The sequence below is a fragment of the Rhinoderma darwinii genome, chromosome 1, assembly GCF_050947455.1.
Source record: "Rhinoderma darwinii isolate aRhiDar2 chromosome 1, aRhiDar2.hap1, whole genome shotgun sequence".
In the NCBI taxonomy this organism is placed as follows: domain Eukaryota; kingdom Metazoa; phylum Chordata; class Amphibia; order Anura; family Rhinodermatidae; genus Rhinoderma; species Rhinoderma darwinii.
The window spans coordinates 633,465,320-633,492,418 of NC_134687.1; the positions used below are offsets into that span (position 1 = coordinate 633,465,320).

General features: G+C 45.7%; 1 protein-coding gene across 1 annotated transcript in view; it reads left to right on the plus strand.

Annotated features, from left to right (window-relative positions):
- LOC142657947 (uncharacterized) overlaps window positions 1-26,034 on the plus strand; it is a 48,515-nt gene extending 22,481 nt beyond the window's left edge. Inside the window, exon 9 of the mRNA XM_075833548.1 lies at window positions 24,397-26,034. Coding sequence (XP_075689663.1) covers window positions 24,397-25,946 — 1,550 coding nt within the window. The 3' untranslated portion in view covers window positions 25,947-26,034. The remainder of the gene's footprint in view (window positions 1-24,396) is intronic.
- Window positions 26,035-27,099: the final 1,065 nt, after the last annotated feature.

A 27,099-nucleotide genomic window follows, 5' to 3' on the forward strand; every position in this document is an offset into this window, starting at 1 on the left:
CTCTGAAGCGTACACCGTCTGTGTGGGAATGGCGCATGCGCCGCTCAAACACAGGCCAAAACAAAGCTCGTTCGCAGAGCGAAATCCGGCGCCATTTTCATGTGGACTGGAAGCTGCTGCCGGACAGTAAGATGACGACTTCCAGCCGCGGCTTCCGGCCATATGTTCAACGAAGCGAAGGCGCAAGGAATAGGAGCGTAGACCAGTGGATGCGGCGGCCGCAGGAGCAGGTAATTTATGTTCGTGTATGTGATGTGTGTATTATGTTTGTGTGATACTGTCTACTGAGCCCTGTATCTAATCCTCCTACACTGTGCAGTCGCTCAGAAAATGGCACACAGTGTAGGAGGTTTGAAGATTCAAACCCCTCCTCCTGGCACTAGCCAGAAGAAGGGAGGGGGGATTGTGTGAGGACACTAGAGGAGAGTGTGTCCACCCCAAATTTGCAGCATAAATCAATGAGGTTGCTTTACCACAGTGACCATCCTGCTATTTTGGGAACTGCTCCCTCTAGTGCCCAGTACATGGAAATGTTATAAATTAGAATCTAATTTATAATATTTCCTGACTTGTGAAAAAATTTCTAAAAAATTAAAACAGTATGTAATCACTTAAATTCTAATTGTTTAACTGAATTTTTTTTTTATAATTTCTAGCGACACATTCCCTTTAAGGTGAGGTTCCTCCTTCGTTCCAGATTACAGTAACACTTCAGACAATGTGTTACATACATAGTGCAGGACCTGAAGGAGCTGTGACTGCACATAGAAGTTCTTTACAAGGTGTTCTATGAATCCGGTCGAGCACTAGGCTTTGTATCCGTTTTTAGAGCTCCAGCTGCGATTAGCAGCTGCACTAACGGCCGTTATCTGCGACGGGGTACTTCGGTCCTGTGACAGAACAGGAAAACAAATATGACGATGCTAAGTTTCTGAGACGTAGTATATCAAAATTTACGGTAGACAATCACAAATAAAAAGTCTATTTTAGGGTAAAACTATATTATCAGAAAAAAATTTTGCTAAAAAGTAAAATACAAAAAATAGTTTTTCATCAATCCAGATTTAGTGTCAGGCAATCCTTTTTTCCATATGTTGTGAATGTGTTGTACGAGTCAAGGGGTTTCTGATCAAATGTCTGTTTTAATTTGGAATTTCCTTGTCCGGTACATTGGGTGACACAAACCGTGGGTATATGCTGTTGCCACTTAAAGGCTGGACACTATGAAATAAAAAAGTGACTCCTCCTACAGGATATGCCCTGCCCACATACACTGAGCGATTTAGGCTTAGCTTAGTGTTGTAGGAGGCAGATACTTATGCTGATAGCAGCAAAGTCTCTACCAAGAGTTTTATTTTATTCTTTGCATCATGAAGAACTAGGATCACAAAGTCTCCCTGTGTTTCCCTTTGGCAGGCGCAGAGTCAAATGCATTGTTGTCCAACCTGCCTATGAAAAGAATCGGGACAAGAGCGTCAGCTTCTCTGTCACCCACCAGCCTGAGGAGCACATCTAACACCTCTCCCACCGGTGTCCCTTTGGTAAAGACGGTAGCGCTGAGGGGGTGTTACTGGTGGTCAGTACATCTGGAAGATGCTCCTGGAGACACAAGACCACTTTGAGCATTCCCCTCACCTTCGTGATAGCACTCCTTCGTACGGTCATCCCGTACCTGGAGGACATCCTTATCAAATCTCCATCTAAGGGGGGCAACGAGATGGCCCTCCAGATCACTCTGTACACTGAGTCTGTTGGCTTTGATCATCAACCGATCCAAGTCTTGCCTATCTATTTCACAGTGGATAGTTTTTTGGGGGGTTGCCTTCGACACTCACTCGTCGAAGATGTCCCTTCCTCTGGAACGTCTAATTTTTCTTCAGCATGGGTTAAGTTTCCTACAGACGACTGTGCCGACCTCACTCCGGCTCTGCATGCGGGTGATCGGGACCAGGGTGGCCTCTATCGAGACTATTCTATTTGCGCAGTTCCACACGCGTCCTCTACAGCTGGTGATCCTCTCCTGGTGGGACAGACCCTTGCAATCACTGGATATGAAATTCCCCTCTCGGTCTGCTGATTGCTTCGTTGGGGGATCACTTCTCTGGCCATTCCCTGGGAGCGCTCCTTTCTCCTGCTGAACTGGCTGATCCTCTCCAGCCTCAATGGGGGGCACCTTTCGGAATCTCACAGCTCAGGGGCTGTGGTCTCTACAGGAGTCTTTCCATCAAAATTCTGGAGTTAAGAGCAATCTTGATTTAACTCCTTCACTGGACTCAGTCTCTGTCCGGACACCCAGTGAGGGTGCAGACGGTTAGTGACACGGCCGTGGCTTATCTGAATCACCAGGGCAGCACTCGCAGCACTTCAGTTATAGCCGTGGCTTCCAGGATCCTGGTATGGGCGGAAGCTCATGTTCTGGCGATCATAGCGGTTCACATTCCCGGGGTTAACAAGCGTCTCATGGATTTCCTCAATTGCGAAACAGTGGATCCCGGGGAGTGGTCTCTCCACCAAGACATCTTCAATCAAATTTGTTTCAAGTGGGGTTGTCCAGTTGTGGGCTTAATGGTCTTCAGGTTCAATTGCCAGGGTCCCTGCTTCACCTCCTGAGCTCGGGATCCAGAGGCCTGAGCCGTGGATGCTCTCGTGGCGCCATGGTCGGACTTCAGTTTCCTGTACGTCTTTCTTCTCCCTCTCCTGTCGCAGCTCTAATGGTGGAGGGGATTCCTAACATTCTGGGAGCCCCAGATTGGCGGCGCCGTTGTTGGTACGAGGAACGCTTGTTCCTGTTGGCCGTCGTCCTGTGGCCCTTACATTTCCATTTCGACCTTCTTTCTCAGGGATCCCTTTTACACCAGAATTTAAGGTCACTACGTTTAAGGCATGGCTGTCGAAGCCGCCATTCTGAGGGCTTGTGGTTTTTCGGACTGTGTTATCCGCACAATGCTTATGGTCATAGAGTCTTCTTAAGCCTGCATTTACCATCGTAGATGGAAGGCTTACCTTGGTTGGTGTGAGAATCGCATGCTTCCCCCCTTGCATTTTTCCTTGTCCAGGACTCTATGCTTTTTACAGTTGTGTTTGGATCATGGTTTAACTCTGCGCTGGGCCAGCCTATTCGCTGGGGTTTTTACTTAGTCCGTTCTGCGCTCCGTAAACGCTTTGGGGCCGTCCGCTCTATTTTTATTTTATGACCGGAGCCATTTGTCTTCGGCATTCCCCTCTGCTCTCCTCCATTTGAACGAATGCTGCTGGAGACACAGGACCTCCTGAACAGAGCTGCTGCTTCTTGCCTCAGGAGGACTTCTGACATCTTGATTGCAGGTAGAATCAGCCTTTGCATCTTCTATTCCCCTACAGGTGCCCTAGCCTACAGGCACTGAGTCCGTTTCCTAAGAGAGCATACTCTTTTTCTCACTGTGCTAGTTTTCAGTCATTTACACCTCTATAGCAGCGCTAGGTGAAACAGCCATTACTCACTAAATCGGAGTACTCCTTGCTACACAATTTGAGTAATTTTTTTTCTATTTCTTCCTTCTCACTACTTTAGTGGGAAGTTAAATAACACTCTCTACTGCCATGTCTGACCCTGAAGGGGAACTATCACGCCAGACTACCTTTGCTATTTATTATGCCTGCTCTAAGTGCAATACAAAATTTCCTTGTTGTCAGTCTACTTTCCTATGTGATGCATGTCGCCCTTCTAGCCAAATGCCTGCGGCTTCTGCACCTCTGCCACCCACAGTGATGCTCACCCCTGGTATCATGGGTGTGGATCCGGAATAGGTTAACTTCCTTTTCCGAACGGTTGATAAACTGGCAAACATTACTTAGTCCATTTTACGTGGCGTGTCTGCCGGACTCCTGTTCTGCCCACCCTCATATGGACTTCCCATCCATGTCTTCCACTCGTGGCTAACCCTACCAGCGAACATCTTGCTTGCCTTCATTTTCAGCGTACTCTTCTGTTTCACCTCCCTCATGTGAGCAAGGTATTTCTGGCCCTGAAGTCAGATCTGGTGCCTCCTCTTCTCCTAGAGAGGTTTTGTCTGGTGGTGAAATCTCTGATTCTGATTTGGATTCACTGGGTAAGGGTTCTACCTCTCTTCCCACCTCGGTGGAGGTGCTAATTAGAGCTGTCCGTTACACACTTCAAGTCACTGATTCTGCACCTTCCACTGACTCCATTTCTTTCCTTCAGCCCCAAAGTTTTCAAGCCGTTTTTCTAGCCCACTCGGAACTAGAGGGTATTGTCTTTAAGGAATGGAAGCACCCAGACAAGAAGTTTTCCCACTCTAGCCGTTTGAATGTTTTCTACCCCTTTCAAGAGGGCAATTCTTCCTCATTGGTGCGGACTCCAGCGGTAGATCCTCCAGTTTCTCGCCTAGCCAAGGTAACTACGTTGCTGATCGCTGATACCAATTCCTTTGAAATCCCCTGTATCGCCGCGTGGACTCATTTGCTAAAACTACTTGTTAGGCATCGGGCTATACCCTTCGCCAGAGTTTTGCATCTGTCTGGGTTAGCAGAGCTGTCACTTTCTCACACTGTGAATCACCGACACGGACGTGTCAGCGATTCACAGTGTGAGCAAGTAAGGGAAATAAAGGGGAAGCCGCACTCGTACGAGCACTGATCCCCCTTCAAAACAGCTGATTGGCGGGCGTCAAAGTTTAGGGACTGGACAACCCCTTTAAGCCTACCATGTGGTAGGCTTAGATACAAGGCCCCAGCAGACAATAATCTTATACTGTATAAGATTACGGTCTGCTGGGCCCTGTATCTAAGCCTACCTTGTGGTAGGCTTAGATACATGATCCAACAAACAGTATAACACATGCACATGGGTCCTGTATCTAAGCCTACCATATGTGTTAGGCTGTGTTCACTTTACCATTGCCCTTCCGTTGAGGGGTTTCGTCTGAGGTTTCCATCAGGTAACCCCTCAACGGAAAGGCAAACTGAAACCTCACCTTCCGATTCCCTCACCATTGATCTCCATGGTGACGGAAACGTTGCTAAAGGTTTCCGTTTGTCACTGTTTACCCGACGAAAGCCCTCAACGGAAGGGCAGCGGTTTTCTTCAGGTTCCCAAGATCTCTCTTTAGAACCAAAACCTTTACTGTCCACAATATAAAAGGTTTTTCCTCCTACTTTCTTGTGATCCAGAATCTCCTTGACTTCAAAGATATCTGAAGAACCACTGGGAGCAGCTGCATAGTTAGAGGACTTGCTGTACTGTCAGGTCCGTATTTCACACCGAATAACCACCTCTTTAAATTGAAAGCTGAAGGCATGCCTGGAAAGAAGTAAACCAGCCAAAGATGTTTGGTACACAGCTTCCCTTGATCAGACAAGGAGAGAACTGAACTTTATTCAGAACAAAGAAACACACAGAGAGAAGACACATGCCCCTCCCTAGAGATGTGGGACTTGCTTAAGTCCCATTGGCTCCTCAGCTGTAAGTTTTCCTGTACATTCTTCTGCACACTCCTCTTTGCATTCCAGGGGGCGGTGTCTTCCATAGGCGTGTTATGCAGGCTCTTTGTGCTCCATGAATCCAATCTCTTTGTGTAATATACTGAATATATATATATATATATATATATATATATATATATATATATATATATGTAAGGATAATATTTTTCATACAATATACATGGTAATGATCCCTGACAGTACCGATTGAGGACCACTGGTTTCAGGAGAGAGTAGGAGGGTAGAAGGCAGACGTAGTTTGTAGGACACAGGATTGATTTGCCGTAAGTCTTCAAAGGGACAGAGAAATCTAGGAGCAAATATGTAGGAAGGAATTTTTACCTGAATATTCTTAGAGAACAACCAGACTTTAGCTCTGGGGGAGAATTGAGGAGGCGACCTTCTCTTCCTATTCGCATATTTCTTCATTCACACTACTGCCTGCAAGATCTCTGACTTTGCTGCCAGATCTGGAAAAGGCTTCCATAGGAAACATTGGCTGCAGGAACTTCGGTCGTAGCAGGCACGGGGAGAGACACAAGCTGTAAACTATGAAAAAACAAGTAGCCGAGGATTCACTAGTGTGATTATTATATAAGAATTCGGCCCATGGAAGGAGATGTACCCAGTTGTCATGTTGAGCTGATACAAAATGGCAGGGAGTTTTTGAGCGATTGATTGACTTGGCCGTTGGATTGCGGATGGTACGCAGATGAGAAGTCCAGTTTCACGTCCAGAAGTTTACACAGAGCTCTCCAGAATTTGGATGTGAACTGGATGCCACGATCAGAGACAATGTTGAGAGTTAATCCGTTCAGACGAAAGACATGCTGGATGAAAAGACTTGCCAGGTGAGGAGCTGAGGGAAGGCCGGACAGAGGAATGAAATGTGCCATTTTGGAGAAACGATCAGCAATGATCCAGACTGGTGCAGCCAGCAGAGGGAGGAAGATCTGTAATAAAATCAATGGCAATATGCAGCCAGGGACTGTCTATAACCTGCAGTGGTTGGCGTATTCCCACAGGATTGTAATGAGCAATTTTGTTTTGGGCACCCTTGGTATATAGTGGAGAGTGATGAAGTCCCGGGTGTTCCAAATGGCCTGCCAACTTACAGTTGTGACCCCAGGAGAGAACCTTCCTGTCTGCGGGAGGGACATAGGTTTTCCCTTGAGGAATGTCTTTGATCTGCAGTGGAGTAACAGATATAATGCGCGAGGGGTCAATGATATGCTGAGGATCCTCTTCATTGTCGGTTGTCTCAACAAACGGGATCGAGCATCTGCCTTAACATTTTTGTCAGCTGGACAGAAATGGAGTAGAAAATTTAATTTGGCAAAGAAAAGTGACCACCTGGCTTGACGTGGAGAACTGACGGGGGATATCTGTATGGTGTAAAAATGAGGCAGAACTGAAGGCTCTATGAATGCAGATGCGGCTTAAGATGTCCAATTCTTTACATTTGCTCACTTTTTGTTGAAGGTAGGGATGGGAGCAGTAAGCGAAGAAAAATTAGGGATTCATTTTCGGTAGAAATTCACAAAACCCAGAAAACTCTTTATAGCATGAAGACCTTGAGGATGAAGCCAATCTAGAACTGACTTTACTTTTTCCGGATTCATCTGATCAGAAACAATATAGCCCAGGAAGGGCAAAGGATTTATTTTTGAAGATGCAACAGGACTTGACGAACATGCTTCCGGTGTGTTGTCAGATCAGGTGAGTAAATCAAGATGTTGTCCAGATAAATCACCACACAGACATACAACAGATCCCGGAATATATAGTTCACAAACGCCTGGAACACAGCTGGAGCATTACATAATCCAAAGGGCATCACGAGATACTCATAGTGACAGTCTCTGGTGTTGAATGCGGTTTTCCACTAGTCACCTTCGCGGATGCAGATCAAGTTATAAGCCCCACGAAGATCCAGCTTAGTGAAAAATCTTGACTCCACGAATTCTGTCGACGAGCTCAGAGATCAGCAGTAAGGGGTACTTGTTTTTGACAGTGAATTTGTTCAAAACACGCTAGTCTATACAAGGCCGGAAGGATACATATTTTTTCTCAACAAAGGAGAATCCGGTTCCGGCTGAAGAAGTTAACATCCTAATAAACCCCCTCTCTAAGTTCTCCTTAACATATTCTGACATGGCTTGGGTTTCAGGCAGAGAGAGAGAGGATATACCCATCCACGAGGAGGTGAAGTCCCAAGAATTAAATAATAGGAAAAAGGAATGGGGATAAGAAAAAAGAAGGGCAAAAGTTACTTGGATCGTTCAATCTCTTATAATGTAAAACCGGCACCAGAAGGCAGATTATGCCTACCAAGGGGATATATGGCGAACGGTCCCTCTGTTGCGAACACCAAAAATGTATTTTCAAATCCCATTTGATATTTCTGTTGTTGTTTTTTCTTATTTTTTTAATTATTTTTATGTGATTATAAAGTCAAGTATTATTCACCTCCTTAGCTGCCACTGGTGCATTCAATAGCTAGCAGAGGTGAGTACAGAAATAAAAATGTGAATAGGAGAAAAGGCTGGGTTCCAATTAAATGCTGTATCCCTAATTATCAAAAACTTAGTGCATGTTAACACTTCTGGAAATTGTATCAGCAGCGTTTATTGAAACCATACAGCGGCTACTAAGAGATATAAACTGTAACATAGTTTCATCCTAACAAGCAGAGACACAGTGGCAGCGCAAATGTAACCACAATAATTTTCTGTTTGGTTACACTGTTGCAAATTATATCAGCAGTGCTTAATGAAACCATGCAGCTGCCCCTTAGAGATATAACCTGCTATTAAGTCTCATCCAAAGGCCTCATGTACACCACCGTAGTGGTGTGGACGGCCGTGATTCTCGTCTCGGACGGCCGCAGGCCATTCGCAAATTGCGGGCTGTGCACATGGCCGCATGCATTCATTTCTATGAGCCTGGACCGCAAAACACGGCCATAATAAGGCATGTCCTATCTTTTTGCGGTCAAGGCTTCTGGGCAATGCATGGGCCCTATGAAATGAATGGGGCCGACTTGCGGCCGCAAAAACACGTTTGTGTGCATGGGGCTTTACAGGCAGAGACACAGCAGCAGCGTACATGTAACCACAGCATGAGCAGAGAGTTTCTTGATTGAGTGTGATGTTATGTAAACACACTCCGTGTAGCTAACATGGTTTGCTCCCAGCCGGCCACACACTAAGCCAACCAGAAAAAACCCGCAGCGTAAACGTTAATAACTTGACATGCGGTGCAAAATTTAATTCCGCATCATGTCAATTTATGCTGCATTTTTGTTCATTTTCCATTTCAGGTTTTCCCGATTTAATTCAATGGGGATGCAAAACCCACAACAGAAAGGCAAGCGTTTGTGACTTTTGTGGCGTAATCACAGCATTTACGCCGCAAAAATCGCAATGCGGGAAAAGAAAATATTACCCAGAACGCCATAGTTTTTCCTGGGATGACGTTGCATCCCATGTGGCCACTGCAGCCAATCACAGGCTGCAGCATCACATGGCCTGAAACGTCGTCCAGGGAGGCCGGAGCGGATGTCAGAGGAGGTAAGTATGAACGGCTTTCCTCCGCAGCGGAATTTCCGTCCGAAAAATCGCACCACAATGTGGTACGATTATTCGGACGGAATGTCCTGCGGGTTCCAGGTCGGCCAAGCTGCGTGATTTTTACGCAGCATATTCGTCCCATTTGAACCCGGCCTAACCGTGCTACTGAGCAGGGGAAGAAGCATGGATTCCCTTACCTTTCCCTCAATTGTACAATCACTAAACTGGTGTCGGTTTAGGGGTCGCACAATTGAGGGAAAGGTTAGGAAATCCATGCTTCTTCCCCTGCACAGTAGCACTAAATCTCAGATCTCCCCCCTAGTTGTTAGAGCGTGACCGCGGTTGCACAATAGTACGCTCCTGTGCTGGCTTCGATCCCTGTATCACACAGCAGTAAATATAAGGGTGTGTTCACACACACACTAATTACGGACGTAATTCGGGCGTATTAACCACCGAATTACGTCCGAAAATGCGCCTCGATAGCGTTGACAAACATCTGCCCATTGAAAGCAATGGGCTGACGTTTGTATGTTCACACGAGGCGTATATTTACACGCCGCTGTCAAAAGACGGCGCGTAAATAGACGCCCGCGTCAAAGAAGTGACCTGTCACTTCTTGGGGCGTAATTGGAGCCGTTATTCATTGACTCCAATGAAAAGCAGCGCCAATTACGTCCGTAATGGACGCGGCATTCAAGCGCCTGCACATGCCGTTACGGCTGAAATTACGGGGATGTTTTCTCCTGAAAACATCCCCGTAATTTCAGCCGTAACGGACGCTGCCGTGTGAACATACCCTTATGCTTGTCAGCTGTTCAAGCGCTGCTCTGTGTCTGTGTTGGCTTAGTGTGTGGCCGGCTGGGAGCAGAGCATGTTGGCTACACAGAGTGTGTTTACATAACATCACACTCAATCAAGAAGCTCTCCGCTCATGCTGTGGTTACATGTACGCTGCTGCTGTGTCTGCTCATTCTGTGGTTACATGTACTCTCCTGCTGTGTCTCTGCTCATGCTGTGGTTACATGTACTCTGCTGCTGTGTCTCTGCTCATGCTGTGGTTACATGTACTCTGCTGCTGTGTCTCTGCCCATTCTACGGTTACATGTACGCTGCTGCTGTGTCTCTGCTCATGCTGCGGTTACATGTACACTGCTGCTGTGTCTCTGCTCATGCGGTGGTTACATGTACGCTGCTGCTGTGTCTCTGCTCATGCTGTGGTTACATGTACACTGCTGCTGTGTCTCTGCTCATGCTGTGGTTACATGTACTCTGCTGCTGTGTCTCTGCTCATGCTGTGGTTACATGTACGCTGCTGCTGTGTCTCTACCCATGCTGTGGTTACATTTACTCTGCTGCTGTGTCTCTGCTCATGCTGCGGTTACATGTACGCTGCTGCTGTGTCTCTGCTCATGCTGCGGTTACATGTACACTGCTGCTGTGTCTCTGCTCATGCTGCGGTTACATGTACACTGCTACTGTGTCTCTGCTCATGCTGTGGTTACATGTACTCTGCTGCTGTGTCTCTGCTCATGCTGTGGTTACATGTACGCTGCTGCTGTGTCTCTGCACATGCTGTGATTACATGTACGCTGCTGCTGTGTCTCTGCTCATGCTGTGGTTACATGTACTCTGCTGCTGTGTCTCTGCTCATGCTGTGTTTACATGTACGCTGCTGCTGTGTCTCTGCTCATGCTGTGGTTACATGTACACTGCTGCTGTGTCTCTGCTCATGCTGTGGTTACATGTACGCTGCTGCTGTGTCTCTGCTCATACTGTGGTTACATGTACGCTGCTGCTGTGTCTCTGTTCATGCTGTGGTTACATGTACGCTGCTGCTGTGTCTCCACTCATGCTGTGGTTACATGTACGCTGCTGCTGTGTCTCCGCTCATGCTGTGGTTACATGTACTCTGCTGCTGTGTCTCTGCCCATGCTGTGGATACATGTACGCTGCTGTTGTGTCTCCGCTCATGCTGTGGTTACATGTACTCTGCTGCTGTGCCTCTGCTCATGCTGTGGTTACATGTACGCTGCTGCTGTGTCTCTGCTCATGCTGCGGTTACATGTACTCTGCTGCTGTGCCTCTGCTCATGCTGCAGTTACATGTACACTGCTGCTGTTGTGTCTCTGCTCATGCTGTGGTTACATGTACTCTGCTGCTGCTGTGTCTCTGCTCATGCTGCGGTTACATGTACTCTGCTGCTGTGTCACCGCTCATGCTGCGGTTACATGTACGCTGCTGCTGTGTCTCTGCTCATTCTGTGGTTACATGTACGCTGCTGCTGTGTCTCTGCTCATGCTGTGGTTACATGTACGCTGCTGCTGTGTCTCTGCTCATTCTGCGGTTACATGTATGCTGCTGCTGTGACTCTACTAATGCTGCTGTTACATGTATGCTGCTGCTGTGTCTCCGCTCATGCTGTGGTTACATGTACGCTGCTGCTGTGTCTCTGCTCATTCTGCGGTTACATGTATGCTGCTGCTGTGTCTCTGGTCATGCTGTCGTTACATGTACGCTGCTGCTGTGTCTCTGCTCATGCTGCGGTTACATGTACTCTGCTGCTGCTGTGTCTCTGCTCATGCTGTGCTTACATGTACACTGCTGCTGTCTCTCTGCCCATGCTGTGGTTACATGTACGCTGCTGCTGTGTGTCTGCCCATGCTGTGGTTACATGTATGCTGCTGCTGTGTCTCTGCTCATGCTGTGCTTACATGTACTCTGCTGCTGTGTCTCTGCTCATGCTGCGGTTACATGTACTCTGCTGCTGCTGTGTCTCTGCTCATGCTGTAGTTACATGTACACTTCTGCTGTCTCTCTGCCCATGCTGTGGTTACATGTGCTCTGCTGCTGTTGTGTCTCTGCTCATGCTGTGGTTACATGTACTCTGCTGCTGTGTCTCTGCTCATGCTGTGGTTACATGTACGCTGCTGCTGTGTCTCTGCTCATGCTGCGGTTACATGTACGCTGCTGCTGTGACTCTGCTCATGCTGCTGTTACATGTATGCTGCTGCTGTGTCTCCGCTCATACTGTGGTTACATGTACGCTGCTGCTGTGTTTCTGCCCATGCTGTGGTTACATGTACTCTGCTGCTGTGTCTCTGCTCATGCTGTGGTTACATGTACGCTGCTGCTGTGTCTCTGCTCATGCTGCGGTTACATGTACGCTGCTGCTGTGGCTCCGCTCATGCTGTGGTTACATGTACTCTGCTGCTGTGTCTCTGCTCATGCTGTGGTTACATGTACGCTGCTGCTGTGTCTCTGCTCATGCTGTGGTTACATGTACTCTGCTGCTGTGTCTCTGCTCATGCTGTGGTTACATGTACGCTGCTGCTGTGTCTCTGCTCATGCTGCGGTTACATGTACTCTGCTGCTGCTGCTGTGCCTCTGCTCATGCTGCGGTTACATGTACTCTGCTGCTGCTGTGTCTCTGCTCATGCTGCGGTTACATGTACTCTGCTGCTGTGTCTCTGCTCATGCTGCGGTTACATGTACGCTGCTTCTGTGTACTCATGCTGCTGTTACATGTATGCTGCTGCTGTGACTCTGCTCATACTGTGGTTACATGTACTCTGCTGCTGCTGTGTCTCTGCTCATGCGGTGGTTACATGTACGCTACTGTGTCTCTGCTCATGCTCTGGTTACATGTACGCTGCTGCTGTGTCTCCGCTCATGCTGCGGTTACATGTACGCTGCTGCTGTGTCTCTGCTCATGCTGCGGTTACATGTACTCTGCTGCTGCTGTGTCTCTGCTCATGCTGTGGTTACATGTACACTGCTGCTGTGTCTCTGCCCATGCTGTTGTTACATGTGCTCTGCTGCTGCTGTGACTCTGCTCATACTGTGGTTACATGTACTCTGCTGCTGTGTCTCTGCTCATGCTGTGGTTACATGTATGCTGCTGCTGTGTCTCTGCTCATGCGGTGGTTACATGTACGCTACTGTGTCTCTGCTCATGCTCTTGTTACATGTACGCTGCTGCTGTGTCTCCGCTCATGCTGTGGTTACATGTACTCTGCTGCTGCTGTGTCTCTGCTCATGCTGTGGTTACATGTACGCTGCTGCTGTGTCTCCGCTCATGCTGTGGTTACATGTACGCTGCTGATGTGTCTCCGCTCATGCTGTGGTTACATGTACGCTGCTGTTGTGTCTCCGCTCATGCTGTGGTTACATGTACTCTGCTGCTGTGTCTCTGCTCATGCTGTGGTTACATGTACGCTGCTGCTGTGTCTCTGCTCATGCTGCGGTTACATGTACTCTGCTGCTGCTGTGTCTCTGCTCATGCTGTGGTTACATGTACACTGCTGCTGTGTCTCTGCCCATGCTGTGGTTACATGTGCTCTGCTGCTGCTGTGTCTCTGCTCATGCTGTGGTTACATGTACTCTGCTGCTGTGTCTCTGCTCATGCTGTGGTTACATGTACGCTGCTGCTGTGTCTCTGCTCATGCTGCGGTTACATGTACGCTGCTGCTGTGTCTCCGCTCATGCTGTGGTTACATGTACTCTGCTGCTGTGTTTTTGCTCATGCTGTGGTTACATGTACGCTGCTGCTGTGTCTCTGCTCATGCTGCGGTTACATGTACTCTGCTGCTGCTGTGTCTCTGCTCATGCTGCGGTTACATGTACTCTGCTGCTGCTGTGTCTCTGCTCATGCTGCGGTTACATGTACTCTGCTCCTGTGTCTCTGCTCATGCTGCGGTTACATGTACGCTGCTGCTGTGTCTCTACTCATGCTGCTGTTACATGTATGCTGCTGCTGTGACTCTGCTCATGCTGTGGTTACATGTACTCTGCTGCTGCTGTGTCTCTGCTCATGCTGTGGTTACATGTCTGCGGCTGCTCTGTCTCTGCTCATGCGGTGGTTACATGTACGCTGCTGTGTCTCTGCTCATTCTGTGGTTACATGTACGCTGCTGCTGTGTCTCCGCTCATGCTGCGGTTACATGTACTCTGCTGCTGCTGTGTCTCTGCTCATGCTGTGGTTACATGTACACTGCTGCTGTGTCTCTGCCCATGCTGTGGTTACATGTACACTGCTGCTGTGTCTCTGCTCATGCTGTGGTTACATGTACGCTGCTGCTGTGTGTCTGCCCATGCTGTGGTTACATGTACGCTGCTGCTGTGTCTCTGCTCATGCTGTGGTTACATGTACACTGCTGCTGTGTCTCTGCTCATGCTGTGGTTACATGTACGCTGCTGCTGTGTCTCTGCTCATGCTGTGGTTACATGTACGCTGCTGCTGTGTCTCCGCTCATGCTGTGGTTACATGTACTCTGCTGCTGTGTCTCTGCTCATTCTGTGGTTACATGTACGCTGCTGCTGTGTCTCTGCTCATGCTGTGGTTACATGAACGCTGCTGCTGTGTCTCTGCTCTTGTTGTGGTTACATGTACTCTGCTGCTGTGTCTCTGCCTTTTAGGGTGAATCTTAATAGCAAGTTATATCTCCAAGGGGCAGCTGCATGGTTTCAATAAGCACTGCTAATATAATTAGCATAGATGTCAGGTGGTATTTTTATTCCTTCCACCAAAGGTTTTTTATAGCATAAATACTCTATTTAGAATTAGTAAAGAATCACTGGAATAATGATAGAGCTTTATAAAATATAACTTTTACTTCATATTGTTTAAAATAATGTGCAAAACATACACACAGGACAAATTTAAAGGCTAAAAATGTGCTCTCTTTTGTGAGAGAAAACTGACATTCTGTACGTTTTGTGCAGAGTAAATGCAACTGACATTCTGTACGTTTTGTGCACAGTAAATGCAATGCTCCCAATATTACTGCATAAAGGAGGAGGTTTTTTCAAAGGTATATTTTGGGGTAATCCACCCCCCTACCCATTCTATAGTGTGTCCAAGTCCATCTTGATCCTGTAGCTGGGGACTGGGAAACCTCCTATTTTCCTTTTATATGTGTCCAGGCAGATAGGTAGGCATAATCTGCCTTCTGGTGCCGGTTTTACATTATAAGAGATCGAACGATCCAAGTAACTTTTGCCCTTCCTTTTTCTTATCCCCATCCCTTTTTCCTATTACTTACTATTTACCTATGGTGGTGTACATCAGGGCAGAGTAACAGTTATTTAAAAAGGTCCAAAGAGAGGAAGTTTTACCACAAAGTCCAAGGAAGCAACTAGACAGGACAGTCATAACAACGATGCGCAAAGCAAGGTCCCAGCCTCATCATTCCTGAATACATCTGCATAGACGGCATGCTGCGGAGGTAGACCAGGAAACGACTGAGGTACTGGAGGTCGGACAGGACGAATCAGGCAGACAGTTGTGTTGACACCTGGGACCCCACTGAAGAATTTCTCCACAGAGTTCCAGTCAAGGATTGGAGCGTGCTTGCGAAGCCAGGGTAATCCCAGCAGGATAGGATTCATAGCCTTGGGTAAAACATAGAAGGCTATCTGTTCTGAGTTTAGAATACCCACTTGTAACTTTATGGCTGGGTTTACACGACCTATTTTCAGACGTAAACGATGCGTATTATGCCTCATTTTATGTCTGAAAATACGGCTCCAATACGTCGGCAAACATCTGCCCATTCATTTGAATGGGTTTGCCGACGTACTGTGCAGACGACCTGTCAAATGACTGCCTCGGCAAAGAAGTGCAGGACACTTCTTTGCAACGTAATTTGAGACGTTTTTCATTGAAGTCGATGAAGAACAGCTCAAGATTACGGGCGTCAAAGACGCCTCACAAAATGCGAGGAGGAGCTTTTACTTCTGAAACTACGCAGCTGTTTTCTCCTGAAAACAGTCTGTCTTTTCAGACGTAAAAGGAAGCTAGCGTGTGCACATACCCTAATGGTTCAGTGATGGAAAGAATTGGGAGAGTCGTGGGCAAGTGGAAATGGACTAGTAAGGCCTGGTGTATGAAATTCCCGGCCTCTCCAGAATCCAGATAAGCCTGGACTGAATGTGATGTTTCAGTAGCGAAGATAGACACTGTAATCGAGAGTCTAGTATAGAATTTTGCAGAAGCGTCGGTTCACCTAGGGTAGTCTCCTGTCAACCCCAGGTGCTGGAGTATCCCGGCTGCTGAGGACACTAACAAAATGACCCTTGCGCCAACAGTATAGGCATAAATTAGCCGAGTGTCTGTGCTGCCACTCTGGGTCTGACTCTGCCAACGTGAATAGGCTCCTCAGAGGCGCTAGTAGAAGAAGGTAGCAGAGGTCTTTGAAAGTTGGGAGCCTGTCTAGGAGTCTTTTTCTCTCTCGGGGGGGGGGGGGGGGGGGGCTTTTTTGAGAGTCTTCCCGGAATCTCAGGTCAATGCGAGTAGCCAACACAATCAGAGAATCCAGAGTAGAGGGGAGATCACGACCTGCCAGTTCATCCTTTTTTTTTTTTTTTTTCTTTACCAACATGTTTTTATTGTAAATATTTTCCAAATTTTTACAACCAGCCATGGAATTCCACGGCATACAGGAACAGAAGGGAAGGGGAGAGGGGGAAAAAAAAATTAAATAATGAAATTGAAAAAAAAAAGGGATGGGGAGGTTTAAAGTGTCCAGAAAGATAAAAGTCTCTTGGCCATTTAGGGGTCATTTCGATGAGGGCTCGAGGGAGCAGGTTATCCAGGGTGAGTCCAAATAGGGAGCTTGCAGAAATACAGGAGGGGATGGTGTCCGCTTATTCTCAATGCACAGAATTCCAGACTACTGAGGTGTGGTTGTGTATTAAAGGCTGGCGTTTACAGGTAGTGAGGAGAAAAATAAATAAAAAATGAAGAAATAAATGGAGCGGGGGAAAAGAGGAATAGGGGGATATGAGGACGCGCAGACCATAAACACCTCCAATTGTTCAAAGGGACAGACCGATGAGAAAAAAGAAAACCAATTACTAGTGTGCATGATTATACTGGGCCACTAAAGAGGATCATCACCAACTGACTTCCGTTACAGGAAACAGACGTGGGATTAAAACAATCTCGTATTCTGGTCTTAATGTTTGTGTTGGGAGGATGTGGATTATGGGTTTTGGAGGGAGACGTTCACCCAATCCATGCGCAATAGAAAGACCAACTTTTCTAAAAATAAACGGAGGGACAGGATGTCTGGGCCCAGCCAGGTCTGCAGGATAGTTTTTCAGGCAGCATCTTGTAGAGCCGGGGGAGTGATGTCAGGCAGATGACCAAAAAGAGCCTAACTGGGGATTAGGGGAATGTGTTGCTTAGTTTATGTGTGGTTGAAAAGCAGTATCCTATTCCAGAACGACTGGGACACTGGGCAGGTCCATAAGCAGTGGTACATGTTAGCCACATCTGCCCCGCACCTGGAGCAAGCTGGGGTTGGGACATTTCCCATATGGAAGTTTCGTAGGGGAGAGATCTAGCCTTTATGTGCGATTTTCAAGAACATTTCCCAGTAGGAAATAGCCGTTCTGTATTTCAGTGCCTTGCCAAGTGTGGGAAGGATTAAATTAGATGTAAGCTCAGAGTCATGAGAAGTCCACCGCCCCAATACTGAGTTGAGTATCTGATAATCAACCTGTTACCGGAGTAGCGAGTTGTAAGCTGAGATTTGTTTCTGGGGTTCCATCAAGGTGACAAGCCGACGACAAAAATTGTTATCCCAGTCCTCCTCCCTTATGTAGCGCAACACACCAATGATATAGATTTGTGCCTGCAAGAAATGAAAAATGTGGGCATATGAAGTCATGTTTGATGCAAGCTTAAGAGAACGAGAGAGATTTACACGTGGAAGTGTCCACCAAATCCCTCACCCTTAAAATGCCCTGTGACATCCACCGACGGAAAATCGGGTGTGCCCTGCCCCCTTGGAAATTGGGATTATGACAAAACTGGGGATTTGGGCTGAAAGATTAAGGTCGCGCCTGATTATGACCCAAGTTTTCCAGACAGATAGAAGCAGCGGGTTGTGCCTAACTGTTATTGGGAGTGAGGAGTAGGGGAGATGAAGAAGACAAGGTAGAGCAATGGGGAAGCACATGGCTTTTTCAACCGCTGTGGGGGCATGGGTAGAGGAGTCGTTAAACCAGTCCTGCAGGATATGGGTATTGGCAGCAAGATTGTATAGCCTAATGTTCGGGAAATTGATTCCCCCATTTAATTTGTGTTGTGGAATGAGGTATAGCCCAATTCATGGCTTCTTGTTTTGCCAAACAAATTTTCAGAAAATACTGTTTATTGTGCCTTCATCTTTGGGACACAGGTGTAAAGGTCGCATTTGGAACAAATAAAGGAGTCTTGGGAAGGAGATCATTTTAAGGCGGTTTGCCCTACCTAGAAATAAAATGGTGAAATTACCCCAAGTCATTATGTCAGTTTGTAACTGGGCAAGTCGTTATGTCCGTTTGTAACTGGGCATAACAATGGTTTAGATTAATGGAGTAAAGTTTGGAGGGGGTTTTGGTGATTTGGACACCCAGATATGTTAATGACCGGGTTTGCCACTTTAGGGGGAAAGCGAGTGACCATGTGGGCTGAGGGGGGCCAGTCAGTGCCTCTGATTTATTAACATTGATGGCAAAGCCCATAATAACTCCCTTAGATTCTATTTCCTGTAAAAGTGGGCCCAGGACCTCCTGAGGGCGGGAGATAAACAGAAGCAAGTCTTCTGCAAATGCGGTAAGTCTCAATTCCTCCGCGCCGATCACAACTCCCTGGGAACCCCCCCAATTATGCAGGTGTCATAGCAGTGGATCCAGAGCAAGGTTAAAAAGGAGAGGGGCTATGGGGCAGCCATGCCTGGCACTCTTCCCATGATGTATGGGGGGAGAGTTGAGGCCATAATGACAAGCTGGTTTGCACATGTGTCTGCAGAGAGTCAAAGGCCTTCTCTGCGTCAAGGCTGAGGAGCATGAGGGTAGGGTATTTAAGTTGACGTGCGTGTACTGTGGCCTCTACGGCTGAGCGTACTGCCTTGGTGGAGTGTCTACCTCAGACAAAGCCTAATTGGGAATGCGTTTACAGATTAGGGAGGAACCCTTGGCGTCTATCAGCGAGGATCCTTGTCAGTATTTTATAATCAACATTTAAGAAGGATATTGGGCGATACGCACCAACATCGGTAAAATGTTTGTTTGGTTTTGGAAGAAGTATGGTCCGAGCTCCATGAAAACCCTCTACATAGGATTCCCGCTGATGGACTGAGTTCAGCAAGGAGGTAAGTAATGGGATGACCTGTGGCTGGATCAATTTATAATATTCCGCCGATAGTCCATCTGGGCCAGGCATTTTGTTATTATGAAGGGATGCGATGGCACGGGTGACCTCCTGTTCTAGAATAGGGCCTCCTGTTCCTCTGAAGTCAATTTGGGTGGATTGGTAGAGGAGAGGAGGTCCCAGGTATCTGAGGAAGAATATGGCTATGCCTTGTATAGACTGGAATAGTAGTGAAAGAATGCATCGTGTATGTCAGTTGTCGTGGTATGGAGTTGGTTGGAAACAGGATGGCGTATATTTAAGATTGTGTTCTTGGTATGGAGTGGACTAGTTAGTCTGGCCAATAAGCTCCCCGTTTTGTCCCCCCATCTAAAGTAATTGTTGCAAGTAAGTTTTTTTTATACCTCCAGTTCATCTTTAATTCTACTGGCTAATCCTTGCCACCAGCAGAAGCATTGCTGATGCTCTGGCCGGGGATTCCTCTCCATGAGGAGCCCCTGACGTCACTGTCCATATATGGGTAGTGACGTCAGGGGCTTCTCCAGGAGCGGAATTTCCGACCAGAGCATCTGCAACGCTCTAGCCAGGCAATTCGCTTCAGGCGGAGCCACTGACGTCATTGTCAATATATGGACAGTGACATCAGGGGCTCCTCCTGGAGTGGAATTCCTGGCCAGAGCGTTGGCAAAGCTCTGTCCAGGGATTCCGCTCCAGGAGAATTCCCTGACGTCACTGTCCATATATGAGTGGAGTCCCCAGCAAGAGCTTCGGCAATGCTCTGGCTGGGTATTCCACTCCTAGAGGGAGCCCCAAATGTGATACCTACAGGGGGGCTGGGTGGCAATACCAAGGAAGGGGGCTGTGTGGCACTACCAGGGAGGCGGAATTATGCTCCTAGACAGGGGTTCCTTCTACGAGCGGAATACCCGGCAAGAGCGTCTGCAAAACACTGGCCGGCGATTCCACTCCTGAAGGAGCCATGATGGCTGCGTCAGCATCTGGCAGCCAAGTGGGCCCCCCTCGACCCGGGAACTTGCCCGGGTTTGCCGGGTGCTGACACTGGCTCTGCATTATCTGCAGGGGGGGTGTGTGCAGCATTTTATACAGGAGGGTGTGGGCGGCGCTACTCCTTCGGCCTGCTCTCTGCTGTCCCGAGGATGTCTCGGGAGCTTTGGTGCACCCTTTGCCGCAGATGAGAGCCTCGGGCCGCATGTGGGCCGCGTGTTTATGTCTGCTGGGCTATGGTGTCAGCCTGCATTAGCTGATCCTGGCATATTCTGAGGTCTCACATATCGTCATGCATGACTTGAATGGCAGTCTTGGGTTTGCCAGCGGGGTTCATGGCCTGAGCATACTATAACGACCAGCAGGTTTGTGGACCCACTGTGCTACTCTGCCGGATTGTTGTAGGGCCACCTCTAAGCGCGTTGTCTGAGCAGCCTCCCGGTCTCCACTCTTTAACCCTTCTACATGGATCTGGTCTTCGCTGCAGGGAGACTGCCAGGTCACTACCTCTTGAGGTGGTCCCAGTGGAGTAGCTGCTGGCCAAACAGTAGCTAGGCAGACACAGGCAGATGGTACCTTGGTGGTAGCAGGATACAGGCTGGTGCCGGATTACTGGAAGCAGGCTGGTGCCCAATTACTGGGAGCATCCACATGGTACCGGATACTGACAGGTAATGGACTCAGGACACAAAATTCTAACAGGTAACAGATTCGGGATACAGGATACCGATAGGTAACGGATACAGCATACCAACAGGTAACAGACTCAGGATGCGGAACCTTCACAGGATAATAAAAAGTTTGTCCAACTGTGCTCAGGCACTGGCACAAGAGGCAGGCTCACGTTTATAAAGCCCTGGGTGTGCAGGTATAGGCTGGGGACACATTTACTGGTGCGCGTGCTGACCATTTAAGAAATGGCAAGAACTTTGGGCACAGTACAGGGGAGGAGGCAGTGAGCAGAACGCGCCAGCGTCTGGGAAGAGAGACGCCAGCAAGGATGAACAGACCGACGGCCGTGGCCGCCGATAGGAGAGAGATGCCAACGGTCAGCGGCCTCCGGCGCTGGACAAACTCTGAGACGGTTTTTGGTCGTGGTTTAAAAAAAAATGCACCATTCCATTTTGCTGCAATTCTCTGGAAATCACGGCAAAGCCCAAATTGAGCGCATCGTGTGAACACAGCCTAGATCTGATCAATTATCGCAATTCTCTAAACTTAATCTAATGCGATAACTAATACTGATGTTTTATTATTAGGGTATGTTCACACGGCCTATTTTTGTCCATTTTTTGGGCCGTAAACGGCCGAAAAATCGGAAGCAGAATGCCTCCAAACATCTGCCCATTGATTTCAATGGGAAAAACGGCGTTCTGTTCCGACGGGCCGTAAAAAAACGGCCACGAAAATGAAGTGCAGGACTGCTTTTCATTGACTTTATTGAAAAAAGCTACAAAAACGGCCGTAAAAAATGCCACGAAAATCGCGAGTGGCTTAAAAAAAACGTCTGAAAATCAGGACCTGTTTTCCCTTGAAAACAGCTCTGTATTTTCAGACATTTTTGAGTTTGTGTGTGAACATACCCTTAGAGGAATTCGTTGTATACGATCATTTAAGTTATTGGATGAAAATGTATCTTCTGAATGACAGCAATCTTTCCATTAATTAGAAATATAATAGAAATTCTACTCTAGCGATAATCGTTATCGCTGTGACTGTAGTGAATAACAAGTATCGCTAAAGGAGGGTTCAGCGGATTATACACTAAAGAATGGCTACGGAAAGGATAGGGACAGTGTAAAACACCACAAACAAACATCAATAAAGTTTGTACATAAGTGCTTGGTGCAAATTGTATGACTCTGTGATCCGGACACCGGTAGATCTCCAGGTTGTGGAGTCAATAAACAGCCTAATTTGGCGCAGAGGGGTTATTAGATGAGCTACTGCTCATCGTCACTCCTTTTCTGAAGAAAAATAAAAAAAATACTCAGATGTGACAGAGCACAAGTATGCGCTCTGATTGATAAAGGGAGTGATAACATGAAGAAAGTCACCTGTGGTCATGTACAGTCATACAGTGACCGGACAGCTTATACTCCTCTCCCTGCACACTGCCTGCACGTCCCCAACTGCCTTTACTCTCCTCCTTTACAGAGGGTGAAATGGAAGCTCCAAATATATGCAGCTCCCATTTCAACACGCACTTATTTAAGGTTGGATCGTAGCTTCGATCCAGGATTTGATTATTTGAATGCTAAGATTCTTAACTTCAAACACTGGATAGTAGCTCTAGCTACAACCTAGCCTTCTCTAGAGCCTAAATTTCAGGCTCTAGAGAAGCGCATGCTTCAATAAGATTTTTTTTTTATTTCTGGTTTGTCTTATTATTGCTAGAATTGGGTTATCTCACACTTCGAAAAAAAGTAGAGAAAATATAGTCCAGCACTCGATCCAATAAAAGCACAAAATATATTTCTTGTTTTTGTTGGATCGAGTGCTGGACCCTATTTTCTCAACTTTTTTCATCTGATCTACCTGCTACCACGCAAAGCATTTGACTACAGCACAGTATTGGATTTCAAGCGTGGTGTCTTCAGTGTACCTGATGCATGGTGAGCGGACCAATATTTCTCTAGTCTTATCTCACTCCACCTCTTCTAATGATAATTGGATAAATCTAGTTAACAGAATGGTTACATTTGAGGAAATAATTGTATCACTTAAAAACTAGGAAGAAAGAGATAAGAAAATATGGAGATATTGGGTCTGACCTTTTTTTTTTTTCTTCTCCTTCTCTGGTCCGGGTGGGGGAGTTGGGGGTCCTATATTTATCATATATTGTTATCTTTAATCCTCCAGATCTGTAATTATGTTGAAGCACATATTTCGCATTTAATTACAAAGACATTTCGGTGATGATCACCTGCACTCAGAGGCCACTTCTGTAGGTTCCTCTTTTTAGTACTTGATAAGACCCTCTTTATCCTTAGAACAGCCGGAATTCTTAGTGGTATAATATAACAATGTACTGGAAACCTTTATTACAGATTGTGATTGATAACCTCACTCTTTCTCCTAAAGATGTTCTTTAAAATTGGGATTGGATGACTGTGCAGCCATTGTCAATAAGTCTGTGTTCACACACAGCAGCTATGATGCTGTTTTGAGGGTAAAATTGCTATTTACTTGCACGGCCATTAAAAATTATTTGAAATCCACGCTGTTTGGGGTAAAAGCCATGTTTGGCTCCATTTTCTGTCACATCAGCCACACACCAGTGTCCACTATGTGGGAACACAGTCTTCCAATATTAAGCTTAGTTGATGTATTAAAGTTATTTCTGATTGGTATTGAAGCACCAAATATTTGATTGCCAGACAAGGTTGAACTTTTCAGATTTTAAAATTTTAGTAAGCTTAGGCTTATGTAATCAATGTGGTCACTGAGTGTAAGACCAAAATCCTGGACTTTGTATAACCCTTTAAAATGTATCAATGAAAAAGCTTTATAAGGCCAGGAAAACACACACACACACACACACACACACACACACACACACAGTTTTAATGCAGATTTTGTGCCCGTTTCTGGCTCAGTTTTTTTTTTTAAGCTAAATCCAAAAGTGTATCTAAAAGAAAGAGAAAGTATATTTTAAAAAAAACACAGCCGCATCTCTTTTTCTTTTGTGTCCACTTCTGTGTTTGGCTCAAAAAACGGAGCCAAAAACTGCATCAAAACTGTGTGTATGATCATTACGGCAGGCTGAAATTACACATGTAGTTTATTTCAGCCAATAGTCGATTCAACAGGAATGTAAAATATAAAGAAATGTCTTATACTTCTCCTTTATGGCTTTGGCTCAAATATACGCATCAAAAACTGCATGTTTGTTTCCAGCCTGAGGCCAGAATCACATGCGCAGTTTTTGTGGAAGGTTTTAGCTCCGTGTGTTTTTTTGAGCCAAAACCAGAAGTGTATCAAAACGGGAAAAAAGATCAAAAGAAAAGACTGATGCATTTTTTTCTTTTGTGTTCGCTTCTGTGTTTGTCTTAAAAAGGTGAGCCAAAAATTGCCACAAAAACTACACCAAAACTGTGTGTGTGATCCTGGCCTTATGTGAATGTAACAAATTCGTCTTCTTTGTGGTTTAAAAAATGAAAACCAAAAAAATGAAATTAATTTTAATCCTTACAGAAAATTCCAGTAAGAACTCTGAGAGAAACTTAATGTTATCGCTTAATTATAAAGTAGAAGATGAAGATATCATGCAGCAGTCTACAGGAGAAAAACTCATTACCCTTAATGTACATCCAGGACTTCATACTCCGGAACTATCATATAATTCTCCTAATCACGAGGAACCTTCTCCTGACCAATCGCAGATTGTTACCACAAGTACAGGTCAGAAAATGGGTAAAAAGTTTATAAAAAGCTCAGGTCGTTTTACACACAGAAGAAGTCACACAGGAGAGAAGCTATTTTCATGTTCAGAATGTGGGAAATGTTTTACACAAAAATCTAGCCTGGTTACACATGAGAGAATTCACACTGGAGAGAAGCAATATTCATGTTCAGAATGTGGGAAGTGTTTTACAGATAAGTCAAATCTTGTTACTCATGAGAGAAGTCATTCAGGAGAAAAGCCGTATTCATGTTCAGAATGTGGGAAATGTTTTACACAAAAATCAAATCTTGTTACACATGAGAGAATTCACTCAGGAGAGAAGTCATATTCATGCTCAGAATGTGGGAAGTGTTTTACAGATAAGTCAAATCTTGTTACTCATGAGAGAATTCACACAGGACAGAAACCATATTCATGTTCAGACTGTGGGAAATGTTTTACACAAAAATCTAGTCTGGTTACACATGAGATAATTCACACTGGAGAGAAGCAATATTCATGTTCAGAATGTGGGAAATGTTTTATAGCTAAATCAAATCTTGTTGAACATGAGAGACTTCACAGAGGGGAGAAGCAATATTCATGTTCAGAATGTGGGAAATGTTTTACAGATAAGTCAAACCTTGTTACTCATGAGAGAATTCACACAGGAGAGAAACCATATTCATGTTCAGAATGTGGAAAATGTTTTACACAAAAATCCAATCTTGTTATACATGAGAGAATTCACACAGGAGAGAAGCAATATTCATGTTCCGAATGTGAAAAATGTTTTACAGATAAATCACATCTTGTTAAACATCAGAGAATTCACACAGGAGAGAAGCCATTTACATGTTCAGAATGTGGGAAATGTTTTATAAATAAATCAAATCTTCTTAGACATGAGCGAATTCACACAGGAGAGAAACCATATTCATGTTCATTATGTGGGAAATGTGTTACACAAAAATCCAGTCTTATTACACACGAGAGAATTCACACAGGAGAGAAGCAATATTCATGTTCAGAATGTGGGAAATGTTTTACAGACAAATCCAGTCTTGTTACACATGAGAGAATTCACACAGGAGAGAAACCGTATGTATGTTCAGAATGTGGGAAATGTTTTATAAATAAATCAAATCTTCTTAGACATGAGAGAAGTCACACAGGAGAAAAACCATATTCATGTTCAGAATGTGGGAAATGTTTTACACAAAAATCCACTCTTGTTACTCATGAGAGAAGTCACACAAGGGAGAAGATCTATTCATGTTCAGAATGTGGGATATGTTTTATTACTAAAGGCAAGCTTAGGGATCATCAGAAAAGTCACACAGGGGAAAATTCATTTTGATATTCTTTGGGTATGTTCCCACACACACAGGATACGCTGCAGATTTTCTGCAACAGAAAATCAGCAGCAGAATCTTAAAGAGGTTCTGTCACCACATTATAAGTGGCCTATCTTGTGCATAATGTGATCGGCGCTGTAATGTAGATTACAGCAGTGTTTTTTATTTAGAAAAACAATCATTTTTGACGGAGTTATGACCTATTTTAGCTTTATGCTAATGAGTTTCTTAATGACCAACTGGACATGTTTTACTTTTTGACCAAGTGGGCATTGCGGAGAGAAGTGTATGATGCTGACCAATCAGCGTCATACATTTCTCCCCATTCATTTACACAGCACATAGCGATATAGATATGATGATTGGATGTGTATTCAGAATCCTGACCACTTCTGTAGCGTCTGTGTGAGACTGCAGCACAGCACAGCGAGATCTTGCTGTAAATGACAGTTTACAGCGTAATCTCGCAAGACTACACCTGCTATGCTGTAACTCACAGAGAAGTGTTAGGATTCTTAATACACATCCCGTCCTGGCTGGAGGTAATGTCTATTCATTGTCAGGACACTGCAGTAATGTCAGTGTATGTGGCTGCACATACTGATCACATTATGTACAAGATAAGCCACTTATAATGTGGTGACCGAGCCTCTTTAAGAAAAAGGTTGGTAAATCTGTGACAGAAATCCACACCAAATAGTGCGTTTTTTTCCGCAGCGGTTTTACCTGCATATTTAGTGTTAAACATTGGTTATAGCAAAGTATATGTGCACCTGCGGATTTCCAGAGGTTTTTGCTACGTAATTGCTGTAAAAATCACAACAACATAAATCTGTTGTGGAATATCTGCTCCCCATTGAAGTCTATGGGCCAAACACGCAGCATCTCCGCACAGAACACGCAGCATCTCCACACAGAACATGCAGCATAAATTGACATGCTGCAAAATTGAAAAACGCACCGCAGAACACTTTCCGCATGACTTTTGTGCAGTTTTTTTCCAAATATTATTCACTTTGCTGCTACTGTAAATGCTGTGGAATTTCCGCACAGAATTCCGTAGCGTTTATGCTATTTGGGAACCCAGCCTTTATGTGGAATTTTTTTTACAAGGAAATCTAATTTTGAAACTCTTTAGAGAATTTGCATAGAGAA